The sequence below is a fragment of the Myotis daubentonii genome, chromosome 8 (genome assembly GCF_963259705.1).
Source record: "Myotis daubentonii chromosome 8, mMyoDau2.1, whole genome shotgun sequence".
NCBI classification, from domain to species: Eukaryota; Metazoa; Chordata; class Mammalia; order Chiroptera; family Vespertilionidae; genus Myotis; species Myotis daubentonii.
In genome coordinates this window covers 20,145,289-20,160,315 of record NC_081847.1, presented here as the reverse complement: position 1 = coordinate 20,160,315, position 15,027 = coordinate 20,145,289, and the positions used below count along the sequence as shown (strand labels likewise).

The 15,027-nt window shown below is 41.4% G+C and overlaps 1 protein-coding gene across 4 annotated transcripts in view; it reads right to left on the bottom strand.

The window, feature by feature from the left end:
- The window catches only part of KIF16B (kinesin family member 16B), a 287,436-nt gene that overhangs the window by 246,973 nt on the left and 25,436 nt on the right, over window positions 1-15,027 (bottom strand). For 3 of the 4 annotated variants that reach the window (XM_059705488.1, XM_059705491.1, XM_059705490.1), the window contains exons 2-4: window positions 9,556-9,625; window positions 6,759-6,872; window positions 348-464 (exon numbers count right to left, since the gene is read on the bottom strand). In XM_059705488.1, the coding sequence (XP_059561471.1) occupies window positions 348-464; window positions 6,759-6,872; window positions 9,556-9,625 (301 nt within the window). The remainder of the gene's footprint in view (window positions 1-347; window positions 465-6,758; window positions 6,873-9,555; window positions 9,626-15,027) is intronic. The other variant, XM_059705489.1, reaches the window with a different exon arrangement.

Genomic DNA, 15,027 nt, shown 5'->3' with positions numbered 1-15,027 from the left:
AGAAGAGAGTTCAGTAATTTTATTCAAACTGCTCTGTTGGCAGAAAAGAAGAATAAATTACTTAAGGGCCCAGTACACTTTTTTGATAAGATTATAAAGCCTTTAAAAATGGAAAATGAACTGAGGCTTGCATCCATTATTCATGCTTATAAACTTAGAACTCTTTCTAATTTAAAATCTCTGAAAGGACATTTAGTCTAACTTATTACTGAGTTTTATCTTATTGCTGAAGAATGATCAGAACATGAAAAGCAAGTTATTACAGACCAAGCAGATAAAGAGACAATTCTATCAGCCCAAAGAGAGAGAGAATGAAAAATGTTCTTCCCACAGTGTAAACAACGTACAGAGTTTCCCATCATCGTGTATGACTTTCCCGATCCAGTCTGTCCATATGCAAAGACACAAGCATTATAACCTTCAAATGCAGACTTCACAACATCTGTGCCAAGGGTTTTGAAAACCTGAAAGCCAGAAAAACACAAGAGATATTACCATGGATTTTAATAAAAGCCCCTTCAGTGCTGACAATATTCTTCAATGTTACTTTTATGTCAGAAGGATTACACCACATAAATAAATCACTGCAGAACAGTTAACAACAATATACATGTGTACCCCAGTTTTTAATGAAAAGGAAAGTTTTTTAAGCAAGCAAAAAGCAACCCCCATTCTTTTTCCTACTTAGAGTCACACACAAAATAACTCCTTAAGTAAAAAAATGTAAATAAGGCAAAGTGACAATCATATACAGAAGCAAAGATAATTTAGAAGCATGCTGATTTACCATTTCGGAATTAAATAAACTTATAAAGTTATTCATTCTATCAGAGCTTCCAGAAACTAAATATTCAAAACCTGAAAGTCACAGCAGCCAGAAGTTATGCCCAAACTACGCCAAATCTATGTCATCATTTTAAGGGTCCGGCTATTCATCAAAGCAAGTGTCTGAAGGTGGATGAGGCAGAATGGCTGAGCTTCCCAGAGTCAGTCCAGATGCTTTTTTCTACTTGGATGTTTGCCCACGATGGAGAAGACATGAAGCCGAGCTGGGTGGGGCCTATGTCTGTCGTGCCTGCTGCACCATCTAACTGCAGTGGACACTCTGGGGTGAAGGACAAATATTTCACCCAGAAAACTGATATAAATGAGGCAAGACAAGATGTGTGGTCATCCTACTTACACCTGCCTGGGAAGTGGACCAAGCAAGGCTCTCCAAATCCCACAAGCCCTCATGTTGCCCCACCCTCCTGGATTAGCACACGACGGGCACATAAAGCACCTCCCTGCTTTAAAAACAATGCACATCAGCCGCTGCAGAGATATCAACGGAGGGAGTGCGATCAGATCCCGTCAGAGCCAGAGAAAAGTGAGGCACTGCTCTGAGGGGCCATCAGAGTCCAAGGTGGGAGCCTCGTCAACCCTTGGGGAGTGCCCAGACCCATCACCTCCCCTGCAGGGAGCTAGGGCCCTCCGGTGGAACACCTCCCTCCTAGAAAGGGCTAATACACACTGGCCATCTCCAACTCAGCTCCACAGGAACCATCCCGGCTAACAAAGGCCTGTCATCCACGGCCGAGATAAATTACAGCCCACTGGACTCCTGCTTGCTTCAGCCACCATTTCCCGCCATTTTGTTTGGACTTTGTTTTCTCAGTCTTGTCAGTCATTTCATAAATTATCTTTTCAATCAAGTCATTTCCACAAATGACCAGTCTCATTCATTCTGAGTTAATGCTTACCACTTCAGCTTTTAGGAACTGATATTTTCTGTTATTATTTTCAAATCCTGATGACTACTCAACTCTCAACTGTAAAAGCAGCTCATATTGTGCTCATAAAAACACTACAGCGTGAGTAGTGTTGCTAGATCCCTTTTTCAGGGGACAGAAGTTAGGTCATGGGGCATTCAGAGTGAGTGGCAGAGTTAGGATTTGCAACCTGGACCTTCTAACCTAAAAACCGCTGCATCTAAAGGCCTCATAGCCATGGGTCCTCTTCTCATACCCTGGACACCAACCACAAGGCCCCTATCCTACCTGGAAAGATGCCTTTCCCCATTCTTCTCCACCACCCACCCCCCTCAACTTCTGTGAAAAAGTAGAAGCCAGGAATCTCAGGGAGCCTCAGGGCTCCAAACCACCCACTGGGTTTCACCATAATATATGGAATATGAAGAAAAACTCTCAATCTTTCTTCAATTCTCTCTGATTAAACAAAAGGAATGTATCATCTTTACTATTTCACAGAGTGCCAGTGGATAGGAAGAACTGCCTTCCACACAGTTCCCAAAGAATAAAGGAAGGAGCTCCTCACGTACTTTTCTCTGGGCTAAAACTACGTCGTGGAAAATACCATTATTAAACCAAACTCAAGTTATCCAAATGAAATTCTTCCCTAGGGTTAAAATCCACACCCAGCATTTTGCTACTACTTTATTTTCCCCAAAGCTAACTCAGCTGGGATTCTCTGACTGCTGGTGGGGTGGCGGGGTTGGAGCTGGTGAACATGACTGTAAAACGAGCCTACACAGTGCAGATCTGGAGGCGCTGAGACCCAGGCCTGGCTCAGTCTCAAGTAACCCACCCAAAGTTGGCTTGGGACCCAGAGAAGCAGCCAGACACTGCCCACATCTCCCAGGTCCTTGGCAAGGAAAAGAGGGACTCATCGCAGCTCCCACAAAGGAGTTATTTACCATCATCTACCACGCAGGATAGGGAGGGAAGGGCTGCTTTAAGAAACTGCTTTCCCTACTGGCATCAACCCCACTGAGAGCCTCACTTGGCCAGGTTATCCAAAAGCCACCTTGCTCCTTGACTGAGTAGACTTTACAGCTGATTGCCAGAGTAATCCAACTCATCACAGGACCTCACTTTAGGGAAATTGCCCACAAGAGGGCACTGTTAAAACAAAAGACTTTCACGGGGCTTGTCAACTGGGAGATTTTAGGTTTCGAGTTTCTCCAGAGGTGAAACAAGGAACAGGTTGTGTGAGATCAAAGCCTCCCTCTGGAGTTTTGAAGAATCATTAAGAAAATTAGACCTTATTTAATGGACTTTAATTTACATGAGTTTAGCTTTAAATAGCTGATTTTTTTTTTTCCTGAATCTAAAATGAATGTGGTCATCTTGGTATTTGTTTAACATTAGGGAAACTTGACTGGGACCAGAATAATTTGCGTAATATATTTTCTCAAGATGTCTTTTTTTATTTTATTTTTATTGTTTTTAATCTTCACCCAAGGGTATGTTTTTATTGATTTTAGAGAAAGAGGAAGGGAGAGGGAAAGAAACATCAATGTGAGAAACATGGATTGATTGTCTCCATATGCGCCCTGACCAGGGATCAACCACAACCTAGGTAGGTGCCCTGACCAGGAATTAAGCCTGTGTCCTTTTGGTGTACTGGACAATGTCCAATCAACTGAGTCATTGGGCCAGGGCGAGATGTCTTTCTTTTTTTTATTAAATTTGTTGGGGTGACATTCGTTAATAAAATTACATAGGTTTCAAGTGTACAATTTTATGATACATCATCTGTATATTACATTGTGTGTTTACCAACCAAAGTCAAACCTTCCATCACCACATATTTGACCCTCAATACCCTTTACTAACCCCTAACACCCTTCCCTCTGGTAACCACCATACTGTTATCTGTGTCAATGAGTTTTTGTTTTTCTTTTTTGTTCATTTGTTGTATTCAGTTTTATATCCACATATTAATAAATCATATGGTTCTTAACTTTTTCTATCTGACTTATTTCACTTAGCATGATATTCTCAAGATCCATCCATGTTGTCACAATTGGCAGTATTTCATCTATTCTTATGGCTCAGTAGAAATATATATATATATCTTCAAATCTTACAAACCTTTCAAAATACCTTTATATTCAAATGAAAAAAAGGAGGAGGAAGAGGAAAAGAAGGAAGGAGAAGAGAAGGAGGAAGAGAGGGAAGAGGAAGAAAAAGGAGGAGGAGGAGGGGGAAGAAATAAGGAAGAGGAGAAGAAAGAGAAGAGGAAGAAGAGGAGGAGGAAAAAGGGAAAGGAAGAAGACTGAGATGATAAACATCATGCTAAGTTTGCATCCTCCCCTGTTTATAGCAAGAATAAACCTGTCAGCTCAATTCCTGTGCCAAGTATGGCAACATGAAAACTTTAGTGAATATTTGACATTGAAGCCACTTTTAGAACAACACCTATTAAAATTAGGGATGAAGTCCTGGCCAGTGTGCTCAGTGCTTAGAGTGTGGGCCCTTGCACCAAAGGGTCACAGGATCGATTCCCAGTCAAGGGCACACCAGTATATCTGGGTTGCAGGTCGATTCCCCAGCCCTGATCAGGGTGCCTGAGGAAGGCAACCAATTGATGTGTCTCTTTCACATCATTGCTTCTCTCTCCCTCCCTCTCTTCTTCCCTCCCTCCCTGCCTTTCACTCTCTCTACAAAATCAATGAAAAAATATCCTCGGGTGAGGGTTAACAAAAACAAAACAAAACAAAAAACAAAAAAAATACAGATGAGGGAAGATTACCTTTGTTTAATACAGTTCTTAAAAAATGGGAATTTTCCTACATCTATGCTGGTTTTATTAACACCTGGTTATACTAGAAAATAGTGTTTACTAACATATTTCAAGGTTTTTTTAGTTTTGTAATTTAATGGAACAATCTCAGATTATTTCAGAGAGTTAAAGAACTCAAGGCATCTGAGAAGAACATTGCACACACACCTGAACCATGAAAATTATCCTTATCAGCTAAAAGCTTTCACAATCTAAAACTGTGTTTAAATTCTGGGCATTTATTTTTATCTCCCCAAAGAGCAAACCACCAATCTTAACTCTTGGGGAACACGAAAATGTCATCTGTTCCTGTAATTTAACCACCATCAGCAAACGAGGTCTTTCAGTCAGCGAATGTTTACTGAGTGTCTCCAGTGTGCCAGGCATGGAGTCGCACACCACTCTACTCTCTGTCCCTAAAAGGCCTCAAATTCAAGTTAAATAAGAGGAATATATAGCTGCTCACTAGGTAAGTTAGAAGTGGAGACCTTCATGGCTCTTCATTCATCCTCTATTGAAGACATTCTTAAGACTATAGAATAAACTGACAATTTTCCCTTAACAAATTCCCTCATACCAGTCACTTCATTCTCATTGCTATATTAAAGCCAAAATCTGGATTCCAATATCTATAACATTTACTTCCTCACCAGACTCCTAGCTACCAACACTGATTAATCCAATTACCTAAACACCAAAGTTATTGTCACTCACTCACTCATTCATTTATTCATTCAACAGGGCTGCCCTGTCCATCTCTCACTTAGAACACACCAATCCTTTTCTCTTATCCCCTATATGCCAGCCCAGGATCTCAGCTCTACTACTGTCAAGTCGATTCAGCCTATGGACTCCAGCAAGTTATTTGAGCTCACTGGGTCTCTTCGACATAGAAAAATGGAGCTACAGTTTACCTCATTTGGTTCTTGTGAAGATTAAGTGAGACAGTGTACTTGAGCACCAAGCAGTTTCTGACACCAATACAAACTCAAGCAGCATCGGTTCATCTTTCCTCTCTGGCGCCTCTTTCATACCAGGCACTTCATCTCTCTTTACAGCTCCCATTCTCATTGTCCTTTCTGTATGTCCCTGATGCTGAATCGACATCTTCTGGATACAATCACTCCAGTCCTCTTGTTTGAACAACTTATCTATGTTCACAACCCATCTTCCTCCAACATTTACATTGCCTCAGAAAGCCAATCCACTTCTAAACCAACTAAATTTCTCAAGTGTTAAGATGCATGTAAATAACCTGGGGATTATGCTCAAAAACGCAGTTTCGGATTCAGAGGTCTGAGAGAGGTCCTGAGATTGTGCATTTCTGATATGCTCCCAGGCAAGGCCCATGATTCAGGTACATGCACACATCGAATTGCAAGAAACCAGACAAGATGCCATCACATGAATTACTACCCAGGACACGATGACATTCTTATCCTTGTTTACTAGTAAACACGTGAAGACCTGAAGCAGTTAACAAGCCAAGAAGAGGCCCAGCCATGAAGCCCATGTTCTCCCACACTCACATTGGTGCTGCTGTACCCCCACTCGGCTCAAACACCCTCCTTGACCACCTAGGGAAATACCCTTGTTCTTCTGTTCCATGAAACGTTGCTATGACAGCCTCCTGGGAGGATCTTTGAGTCTGTTCTCTCTGCCCATGTCATATCTACATTTTAAGCTATAAAAGCCTACAGGAGAGGTTTCTTGGACAAATTCCAGCTTTACTCCAGGTTCTACAAATATTTTGGACAAATGTTCTTTCTTTCTAGAATCCTTCTTCCCAGAACCTATAATGATCCGCTCCAGCAGGAAGATGTGGCCTGTGTTTGAAGTCTACTTCTTAAAGCTCTGCCCCACACAACATTTAGGGCTAAGTGGCTTATTTGCTAAGATTAGCAGCATATCAATGTCTCCCCAAAAATGCTTTATTTATAGAGCTCCTTCCAATCCATAGTGTCAAAGTTTTGAAACAAAAGTTATGATCATCATGCTTAGATAAATAAAAATAAACCTTTTGGGGATTGAATTCTCAGGCTTAAGATATAGAACCAAAAAGCTAAGTTAGCAATGACCCATTTTGTATAAATTGTATTTTTCAAAAATAAGATGTTTTAAGGGGTTTAGAATAGGCATGTTTTTCTCAGTGTGAAAAATAAAGCAAAATAAAGATTCTGAAAATATCTTACCATTTCTTGTGAAACATAATCTGGACTTTTTGTATCAGCAGAATAAAAAGAAAAGTCGTAAGTGAAGGTCTTGGTCCGTTCTCTCCCTGAGTCCCCAGACCCTCCTTCAGGTATCTAGAGAGATATGATATCATAATAATAATATAAGAAGAGCACTGTCAGTTGACAAATAATCTAAATTTTTTTTCTTTGTAAAAAATATACAGTGATTACCATTTCTCATATTTACATCCTAAGAAGCATTTAATTCCTCCTGACTATGAGCCACCCACCCCCACCAAATGGAAATAAATCCAGAGTCAGTCTATGATATGACCCAAGGCTACTTCCCTGGATGTTTTATCATGATTACTCTATATGAACCAACACTCCAGCCAGACTCTATTTTATCTCATCTTCAGTGCTTTTCACTGTCCCCTCTACCAGAAACCACCAGCGTGGGGGGGAGGGAGGGGCGGGCGGGGATAGGGAGGCTGCATAACTCCAGGGGGTGCTATTCATGGGACTGGAGTTCCCTAGAGTTGCGTGATTTTGTGGCCCCACTGAAAACTCCAGATCAGAGGTTTCCTCTTCCATGAAGCGTCCCTTGGGCACTCCCACCTCTGGTCGGCAAACCGCAGCTTGTGAGCCACATGCGGCTCTTTGGCCCCTTGAATGTGGCTCTTCCACAAAATACCACATGCGGGCGCACACGTACAGTGCGAAGTTGACTTAAAACTTTAAGTAAAGTTTATTAAGTTAATTTTAGGGAACGTTGTGGAGTGAAAGAAGATGTAGTGTCGAGGATTGAGAAAGGTATGTTGAGATGGTTTGGACATATAGAGAGGATGAACGAAAGGAGACAGACGAAACAAGTATACAAGACGAGTGTGGATGGGAGAGTTGGAAGGGGTCGACCTCAGCGAACGTACCTCAATCAGATTGAGGACGTTTTTAGCAAAGGCCAGCTTAGGAGTACCCTAATTAAGTTCATAACAATGTACCTACCTATATAGTTTAAGTTTAAAAAATTTGGCTCTCAAAAGAAATTTCAATTGTTGGACTGTTGATATTTGGCTCTGTTGACTAATGAGTTTGCCGACCACTGGCCTAGACTCTCTAAGACATATCATATTATTGCAAATGTTTGCATATATCTTGTCTACCTTGGTCCATACCTACAGTGAACCAAAACCCATGTTTAAAAATCTTCTTATGATACCGAAGCTTCACACAGCTTCCAGGACACATGCTGAATAAATTCAATGACCATCCTATTTTTCAAACATAATTCAGACACTATAAAGAAAAATTGTCAAGGTTCTTCTTATTAAAATGCTAAAAGTCTGGGCATATGTTCTGGCTACATCAGTTGAGGAAATGCTTGTAATCTCATAAAAGCAACAGTCAACAAGGAAAATAGACTCCACTATGCACAAAGAAAGGAGGCCTCTCACTTTGTTTCAGTAAATGCAATTTTTTTAAAAACATATTTTATTGATATTTTTACAGAGAGGAAGGGAGAGAGATAGAGAGTTAGAAACATCGATGAGAGAGAAACATCGATCAGCTGCCTCCTGCACATCTCCTACTGGGGACATGCCCGCAACCCAGGTACATGCCCTTGACCGGAATCGAACCTGGGACCTTTCAGTCCGCAGGCCGACGCTCTATCCACTGAGCCAAACCGGTTTCGGCAAATGCAATTTTTTAATGATTAAACTTTTACCACAGCACTGTGAGTACCCAAAGATACATGAAGCAAAGCCAAGCAAAGATAACTAACAGCCGGGAAGGGACTAGTGGTGACTGGCAGAAACTGAGAAGGTGTGGGAGGTCAAAGGAGGGAAAGCTAAGTGTGAGCCAGACAGAGCTAGAAGGTACAAGGACTCGGGTCAGTGGAGGAAGAAAGACATTCCAGTGGAGAATGCCTCAGGCAAAGGGACACCAGAGCTTCAAAGGAGGCCTATCAAATTATCTAGGGCACGGCCCACTGGAAGACAGGAGCATTCCCTAGCTCCTATCACTGGAGATCAAGTTGCACCACTTTGAAATCAGATTTCAAAGTGTCCAGTCCCTGGAGCCACAAATTAAGAGAAATCCAACCTGAGACTGACCTGCACTTGACCATGTAGCAGCAGGCCTCAGAAATGCAAACCTGCAAGTTTAGGACGAGTATCTAAAGGAGGAAGGGGATGAGTCCATAAAGCTCCTGACTTATTATTAATATTACTCCCTTATTTCCCCCCTAAGTAAAAAGTATTCAGGGACTTAACAAAATCACTGATCAACGAAACAAACAGGACATTTTAAGTGCAATAGGAAGGACTTGCCATCTTAGAAAATTATTTTTTCAATCTTTTTTCAGGAAAAAAATTCAGTGTTTTTATTTTTCATCCCCTAAATTTTGAATAATACCAGCTCCTCTTGCAACGTCTACAAACATCATTTTTTTTTCATTAAAAATAAAAACAAATCAAGGGCCAAAGCTTATTTAATAATTCACAAAATGTAGTCAATGGCCAGGCTAAGGATCCACCACAGGATACAAGAGAAATATGCCAGGGTCAAGCCAATGAGCTCCCATGGCAGAGCGAGAGCTTGGTCTGGTTTTCAGATCAAAGGAAACGAGGGATGGGAGAGGAAACGGGATCAATCCTCTTGCTTCATGATGGAGCCCAAAGCCAAGAGCAAGCTGACATGCCTAACTGAACTGAGAAAGGAGTGCGGACATGGCAGAAGCGTCTTATTTATCCACAAGTCATTATAACAAACACAGGGGCTCATGGAATGGCAGCAAGGGCAGGTTGCTACTTGCCTTTAAGTTTGTGATTGTTGTTTTGCTTTTCTCCATTTGTATAATGAATTTGGCTTCCAAGTCCTTTTCCCTACAACACAAAAAATTCAGTTTGGTTAGGAGAGAAAAGACTGTTAGAAAAACAAACTGTGTTACTTACTTTTTACATATAGGAGTTTGTTTTTAAATGGCATCTGAAGCACAATCACTGATACAACTCCTCCCAAATCCTTACAAATATAAACATGAAGACACACAAAATAGATACCACCATCAAAAACTAAGACCGACAAATAGCGAGCTGTTCAAACCTAGAAAAAATGTCTAACTATAAGTTAAAAGGAGTGAAAATGAAATGACAGAAACTACAGAGGCCTGTGAATCATGAAAAAAGCAGCGCACTCAACTGGTTATAGAAAGAAAGACCCTTTATCCCTCCACCCAAGATGAGAGCTAAGAAGAAAAGTAGAGTGAGTGGTCCCAACCAGGTACTATTTCTAAAAGCAGCCAGGACACTGCCCCTACTTTCCACCTTTTTTCTATATCCATTCAGAAGAGGAAGTCAAGAGAATGCCTGAAAAAGTATAGGTCCCTAGAATGAATGTCCATACCTACACAACAGAGTGTTACATCATTGAAAAAGAAATGAAGAGCTAGCTCTATACCAGGGGTGGGCAAACTTTTTGACTCGAGGGCCACAATGGGTTCTTAAACTGGACCGGAGGGCCGGAATAAAAGCATGGATGGAATGTTTGTGTGAACTAATATAAATTCAAAGTAAACATCATTACATAAAAGGGTACGGTCTTTTTTTTTTTAGTTTTATTCATTTCAAACGGGCCGGATCCGGCCCTCGGGCCGTAGTTTGCCCACGGCTGCTCTATACACTGCTATGGAGTGAAAGCCAAATCAATTTATTGTTGAGTAGAGAATGCAAGATGGAGAAAAACATACAAGCATACTACTTCTTATATTTAAAGATAAGAAGGATAAGCTAATTATTTTTCAAAAAGCTACCCACCTCTCCTTCTCTCCCTCTCCCTTCCTCTCTTCATCTCTCTCTAAAAATCAATCAATTAATAAAAAATGTTTTAATAAAAGCTACCTATGGGAAAAGAAGAAAATGTAGTGGAGGGGGCAGTGATAAAAGCCAGATTTCTAAAACAACAATAACAAAAATACACCTTTATCTCTAAATCATTTTTAAAATGACAAAAATAAAAGGAAATCTTATACATTTTAAAAAAATTTATAAGGGTTTATTAGAGTTTACTTGAGCTAAACAGAAGATATGCCAGGAAGCAAGATCTCAACAGACTGAGAAAAATGCTTCCCAAAGTTGTATTTTAAAATAACCTAAAACGGAAACTTATAAGTTGAAGCAAATAAACCTAACTGTGCAATGCACAGTAACAAACAATTTTAAGTATGACTGTACAGAGGAATTTGACTGTAGAATGTAGTGGGACATAGCAAAAGGAGAGAAGGAACTATAAAAAAAAATATTAAAGCATTTTCAGTAATCATATTTTTGGTGGGGAATTAAGTATCATCATTCTGAGATTTGTTTGTGTATTATGGGATAATACATGAGCAATTATGTCAGTGCCACTAAGAAAGAAAGAGATACAAACATAATATTCATGAGGTTAAGTAAAAGCTCCATCATCCTAAATCTGAATGGAAAGAAACTAGCATGAACTTTAACTAAAACTGATAGAGCCCTGGCAATGGGGAAGGCTAGCTGCCCAAGTACAGAGGAACTGGGGGTTGCCAGCAGCCATGCGGTGAGCGTGCAAGGGCCCCACCCCAGCCACACCAGGAGGTGACTGTGGGGCAGGCTGGCACCTTAGAGTACAGTCTTGAGAGAAACCAGACTCGACCTACAGAAACTGTTAGATAACAGTGTGTTGAGCCCCTACATTTGGGGTAGTTTGTTACACAGTAAGAGCTAACTGATACAAAGGCCATGTCGAAAGGACCCAGGAGTCAACCTGAGTAAGTTCCTACTGGCCAAAGTTGAGCGGCAGGAAGAAGAATAACTGTAAGAGAAAGACACAGAATATGTGTAAGTTCATGAAGTCATAATTGAGAAATAAAAATGGAAATGGCCCCCTTTGGAGGATCAAAAGAATCACCTCATTATTTTGAAAGCTAGAAGATAAAGGGAAAGAATCAAGCATTTCCCTGGCATTTCCTGAACAATCTGCATGCCAGAGTAACCAAACAACTATTAAAGTTGTTGAGGAGAAGTTCCTTTTTTCAAGATTTCCAGCTAATAAATGAAGATGGAATGAAAACACTGGAATATCACCATTTTGCAACCCCTGGTGAATTAATGGCACCAGGGAGCGACCATCAATGGCTGCTAACTGCGCCCTCGAGGACAGCGGCTCTCAACCTGTGGGTCGCGACCCCTTTGGGGGTCGAACGACCCTTTCACAGGGGTCGCCTAAGACCATCGAGCATCGGAAAACACATATATAATTACATATTGTTTTTGTGATTAATCACTATGCTTTAATTATGTTCAATTTGTAACAATGAAATTGGGGGTCACCACAACATGAGGAACTGTATTAAAGGGTCACAGCATTAGGAAGGTTGAGAACCACTGCTCTAGGAGCTATCAGACATGCTGTGTGTGCTGACTGAAGGACCAGCATTCCTGCCCAGTAGTCTCTTCCTTTGGGAACCACCAGGAAATTCGGGGGGCAGGGGGAACACCACCAACAGTGCCAGGGGGCAATCAGCACAATCCAGCTTCTGGGAAAGCTGACAGATAAATGAACTCATTTACTCAACAACAATAACAAGTTGCAAAGAATATAAAGATGGAATAGTAATCTATTTAAAAAGACTTTAAAGACATAACCAATTGGATCTCAATTCAAACAGAAAAGGGTGTTTGAAATTACATGTAGAGAATGTTAACACTGACCAGATATTTGATGATATTAAGGAATTATTATTACTATTTTAAATATGATGATTTCTTTAAAGTCTTAATCTTTTAGAGATACTCACTGAAATATTTACAAATAAAAATGATATGATGTCTGGGATTTACTTCCAAATAACCCAGGGCTGGAGGAAACAGGTGCTGGTGGCATCCTGGCCACCTCCAGATGAACAGGCACAGAACATGTTGTAAACACCACTCAGACACTACAGTGGGTTCACAGAGAACCCATTTGACTGTTCCAATCCAGTGTGAAGAAGGGTGGCTATATGAAGCGAACAATGGCTTTAAAGACATACGTAAAATGAAACCCCTCCCATGTGCAAGGTGCTTCCACTCCTGCCCCCCATGGACACGCCATGATAAGTAAATATTTCACAAACTAGCCCCTTTCCTGCAGCATTCTACTGTGGAAAGTACTAGTATATCCTACCCAGCAAGAGAACTGCATGGGTGAGGTTATTACCAAGCCACCACATCTAAATTCTTCCCATTCCTACATGAGTCATTTGTTTCTCAGCCACTTGCTAACCTAATTTGTCTAGATGTCTAATTTCAAAACCCCTGTGGAGTTATAGAATTATGGAGGTACAAAACCTGTGGAGGTACAGAATTATCCAGGGATCTAAGATTAGAAGTAACCCCGATAGGTGACCACAGCACTTGTCAATTCTTGTTTCTAAAACACGAAGCAGTGCAGCTGCTACCATGCCTGCTGCCTGGGCTGGAAGCCAGAGGTTAAGTAATGCCCCAGCTCAGAGCCTTATACTTATAAGGTCCAGTTCAGAGTCTTACAGGGCTTTCCATGCTATCATTTATTCTAACCTGTAGGTCAGCACAAAAGCACTTTCCTAGTTTTAAAGTAACATCCATTCTATAAAAGTACTAGGAAAGATACTGACCGACAGACCACTATGTAATGAGAGCATCTTTCTATTCGCACTCCTGAAATCAAAACTGGAGATGCGAGGTGGGTTTCAAAGGTTTCACCACCTCCTTGGCGTTGTATGACTCAGATGTGGTGGTGGGCAAAGGGGATGGTGACAGGTTCACTGTTCTTGAGGATCCCTAGTTTTCCTCAGTTTCTCAATAATAATAGCTCTGTGCCCCAACAGATAGGCACCCCGGCTCAGACCCTTATTAGTCAAAAAGTAGCCCAGGACCTAGCAGCAGCAGCAGCCCTGGGGAACTTGTTAGGAATGAGGGCTCTCAGCCCCCACCTCGGATCTGCACTGTAACCAGAGTCCCAGGAGATTCCAGTGAACACGGGTATGAAAAGCACTGCTCTGACATGGTATTAATATGACAGAGAGATAACTGGTCTTACATTTACTCTCATCAAGTAAACTCCACAATGTCTGTACTTTGTACACTGGGAAACTCGCCAACTTTGTACTTTGACCTTTAAAGTTACTTTTTAAATTGCATGGGAGGATATGCATACAACCTAAGTCAGCTGACACCATTTTCACCCTTTGCTCTTAAATTATACATTAGCTTCTGACCAAGAGTAACAAATGCTCGATATATCGGACCTAAGTCGTCACCTGAGTGCCATCACATCCAGGCTCCCCCGTTCTCACCACTCTGCCCCGCTGTAGGCCTCAGCCTTTTCCACCCTGGATTGTTTCCCTGTATCAGTGTCAGGCTGCTAACAGCTTGAAGTCATTTTAAAAGTAATCACAGCCATCAAGATTAGATAGAGGCCATCCGTTCCAGAAAGGAAATCTCACAAATAGCAATGTCCTATATTATTTTCTTCTTAAGCAAAAAAAACCAATAGATGTATCTTTACTCCAAATATAATATCGCAGTACAATATTTATAAAAAGATGCTAGCTAGAATTTTAGCCATAGAGAGCAAATCTCACTCTAGTTCATGAAAATGCTTATGGAAAAGCCAATGTAATCTCCATAAAGCAGTTATGAAGGTTGGAGTTATTGAAACTAACCCTTTGGTGTATTCATCCCTTGTAGATTGCAGGAGGGTTGTCAAGCTTTCACATATTTCAGAGAGGAAGGGAAGAAGAAAAGCTCCAGGCCCTTCTTTCCCTCCACTCCCTACTGACCAATCCTGACCCACCGGAGACTGTTGACTGCTCACGGCCTCCCCTTCACCCCAGGTGACTTCAGGGCCCATCCAACAGCCTTACCTCCTACTCCCTCACCCCCACAAAACTTTCAGTTATTTAGTCTTGCCCAATCTACCCCCTATTTACCAACCTCAGCCACATCTCCCCACTCCATAGCTACTGTCTCATGTCAGGCCACCATCACCCCTCCCTAGTCCCTTTCCTCCAGCCTTGCCCCCTCCCATCCACACTCCACTCTTACCATGAGTCTTCAGTGCTTTAAACGTCTTCAGTGATTTCTCAAAGGATACAGGATTAAATCCAACTCTCTGCGGTATACAGAGTCCTTCGTGATCTGACGGTCAACACTGTCTCTGTCCTAGCGCCTCTCCTGGCCAACTCCCAGCCATCCCTCCAGACTCAGCTGAGACCCCACACCCTTAGAGAGCCTTTGCAAGC